The 3,460-nt window shown below is 27.9% G+C and overlaps 1 protein-coding gene across 2 annotated transcripts in view; it reads right to left on the bottom strand.

Moving 5' to 3' along the window:
- Positions 1-1,536: 1,536 nt before the first annotated feature.
- LOC108975285 (hemicentin-1) overlaps positions 1,537-3,460 on the bottom strand; it is a 449,942-nt gene continuing 448,018 nt past the window's right edge. For both annotated transcript variants that reach the window (XM_018943659.1, XM_018943658.1), the window contains one exon: positions 1,537-1,809. In XM_018943659.1, coding sequence (XP_018799204.1) covers positions 1,679-1,809 — 131 coding nt within the window. In that variant the 3' untranslated portion in view covers positions 1,537-1,678. The remainder of the gene's footprint in view (positions 1,810-3,460) is intronic.

Below are 3,460 nucleotides of genomic sequence, written 5' to 3' on the forward strand. Positions count from 1 at the left end.
TAACTACTTTCACGAATGATTCTGATATATGTATGCATATATATAAATTTAAAAAAAAAGAAAGAATAAATTAAATGAAAAGTATTTTAAAAAATATATAGTTTTTGTAATTTTCACCTATCATTAATTGCTGTGGCATTGACAAAATATTAAACACTTCACCTTTTGTATTATTACCAAAAAATATATACGTACAAAATAAAAGTATTACGAAAATGTCACACTTTTAAGTTGCTAATATTACACTTTAAAATTAATTACGCATATATGTGTTACTTAGCTGCTTATTAATAAAATAGCAAAAGGCTTAAAAATTCTCTATGTTTGTATGTATGTATGGATGCATGGCCGCAAGCAATTTTTATTTTATCTTCATTATATATAATAATTTCAGCTCATTATAGCTAATATTAGCAGCGCTTGCAACGCGTTTAGTTGCTACTAAATATTATTTAATTTGTAGTTGTGTGGCAACATTTGCACTAGATTACACAAAAACGACGACAYAGAGTTGCCAAACTTAATTTTTACTAAATTTTAATACTTCAATGTGCGATTTTTGAATTCAATTGGGTATATATTTGTGTGTACATATACATGTCTATATATACATATGTATAAGAACGCATWAGCACGTACATATTTTAGTAATATTTTGTTTACTGTTTTTTAATATTATTACATTTGCTTAATTTTCGCTAATAATAAATTAGTTTAAATTTTTACTAAGTTCTTCATTTACTCACCAATACGCATTTTGTTATTCACTATTTCATTACGTACTAGAGTTGAATATTGAAATAACATTCTACTTGGCTGTGTGTGAGTAACGCTCGCTTTAAGCCCTTATGTTTCAGAGAGTTCTCATGCACATCAGCCTATAATGTTTCATATACACGCGTTGCATTTTCCTCTCTGCTCTTTTCATTACCMCTTAACTGTCAGATTGACATTGGCTGTCAGTGTGACGGTGACAATATTTTCTGTTTATTGTAATTTTTTTATTTTCTAATTTATATTTTTTTTATTAATAATTTTTTATTACAATTAACCTAAGTTTATGAGTAAAAATTACTTTACTATTTACATTTGAGGTTCTGTCTTTTTCGCATCGATCCTTTAAACGATCCTTCAATCAGCGCTTTTGCATTAATTTCACTTCTGTTTTTTACATAAAGTTTCTTACGAAGAACAAGGAAAATTTTTGAAAAAAAAAATTTAATAAATTAAAAAACTCCTTCATATTCAATTAAATATTTTTGCAAAACTATCCAATCAACTAACATCAAAAGTATTATAAGATCTGCTCATTGCCAACCATAAGCTAATACTTTATAAATGGAAATCAGTTCATCACAAATCTAAGCTTATCATAAATTTCGGTTAAATAAAAAAGTATGTTTACATTTATAATATTTTTAGCTTAACTTTAATCACATACCCTATATACCACCGTTCATATTTTAACTTTCTACAATTAAATCTCTTGCTTTCTCTGTTCTTGCAACACTGCCCAACTTTTTCTTTCCTTCCATCTCTCTTTTACTCTCTATTTCTACTTTAGTTTTACAGTTATAAAAGTAATCTGATTGCATAATATCAACTTTAGCCCCAATAATTAGGCATTTTGTAAAATTCCAACTCATATTCCTCACTTCTCCGGTCTTTTATGCAGTGTTTAGACCCAAAAGCTTTTGTTGAGTTTCACCAGTATGAGTGTCACAGCTGAGAGCGTGGTGAGGCTCAAGCGCAGTTTGTGTGTGGCACCGCTGCCATAGAAGGTGACACTCAGGTCCCGCATCTCGTTGTCTGYAATGAAGCAAAACTACATAGATTAGTGGTGGATCAAGTTTAAAATGAGTACTCAGAAATATAAGTATATAAAGGACATGCACACTAACAAAAATTTGACCTCTATGTTTTTGAAGATAGATATCAATTATTTTTCAAATAAATAAATAATTTTAATTTATTTTTAAAGTGATGATCTCTAGGCACGCTAATAAAGATTTCAATCGAGAGAAATTGTACTGCATTTCACCCTCAACAGCCCGTACTTTGCCAATTTGATTACAGTTTTTTTGTTTTGTTCATTTGAAGGTTAAAAAACAAAAACTTAAATTAAAAGATTACCACCTGTTCCAAAATAGTAAGCTACATAAATCTTTGAGATAAAGAAACAACACAAYATTGGTAAGTTTATAAAAACTTTAACTTATTAAATTTTTAGTAGTGTTGCCCCCTAGTTAGAAATTTTATTCAACAGAAATTAGTAAGTTGAAATATTTATTGTTAAACGGACATAAATAGATATGTATGAGTGTTAAAACATTTTCCGTTAAATAAACTTTGTTAGAGTTGCCACCTATTTGAAAATTCAATAGAATTAATAAACAAAAAACGGTTTCTAGCGTAGAAATTTGGAACGTTGTTGAGCGCCAAAAAATGTGTGTTAAATTTTTTAGGGTTGCCACCTCTTTGAAAATTTTAATTGAATATAATTAATAAAAGTAACGGTTTGCTAGCGTAGAGATTTGCAAAGGTTAAAGTAGATACAATTTTTTAGAAAGGTTGCCACACGGTAATAATATTGTTATTAAATRCAATTTTATATAGAAAATCTTTAGGCGAAGAAATTATTGATAAATAATCGCTACGGTATACACATCAAACTAAAGAGGATAAATAAAATTTATYTTGCTAATTTTTTCCATGGAGTTGCCACCAGGTTTGAAATCAATCATCAATGTAGTGAACAAAATGAAATATTTATTGCACAGACTGCTTACCACTGCTTTAAATCTTTTATATCTAACTTGAGAAATTTACGATAAAATAAAATATTTATTGTAATACTGGTGCCAGTACCGACTTACAGACAATTTTTTGTTACATTTCCTTTTTGGTAGCGTTGCTACCTATTTGGACTCTTTAACTCAATAAAATTATAAAAAAAAATATAAAAAAAAAACTGTTTACTACCGTAGAGATTGATAAAAGTTTACAGTTAAAAATATTTTTGAGCATAGTTGCCACATGTTTAAAATGTTCCATTGCATATTTCCGGGAAGTTCGTTTCTTTAAAAAACAAAGAATGAAAAAATCTTCCCAAATACCTTTTATTATTCTATAAATATAGATTAGTTGAGTATTTTTTCGATTTAAGAAAGAAGCGCATTACTAAAAAGTACTACTTTAACTGCTTAACTTTATTAACTGGAGATAATGTGTATTAAGAAGCAAGAGCACATGCAGAAATTAATAAAAATTRACAAAGTGCATGCAAATGAGGAAAMAKTTAAAGCTTTTTGATGAGTTAATAATTATAAATATTTATTTTTGAACTTGAAGTGAAAGTTGCACTTTAGAGTTATGTAATTTACTGAAAAATTCCATACCATTTTGACACAAAAATAAAGCTTTCTAAAATTTTGAAGTATTCTATGCGACCCAGATTTAT

This window comes from Bactrocera latifrons, unplaced genomic scaffold, assembly GCF_001853355.1.
Source record: "Bactrocera latifrons isolate USDA-ARS-PBARC rearing strain unplaced genomic scaffold, ASM185335v1 scaffold_63, whole genome shotgun sequence".
Lineage (NCBI taxonomy): Eukaryota > Metazoa > Arthropoda > Insecta > Diptera > Tephritidae > Bactrocera > Bactrocera latifrons.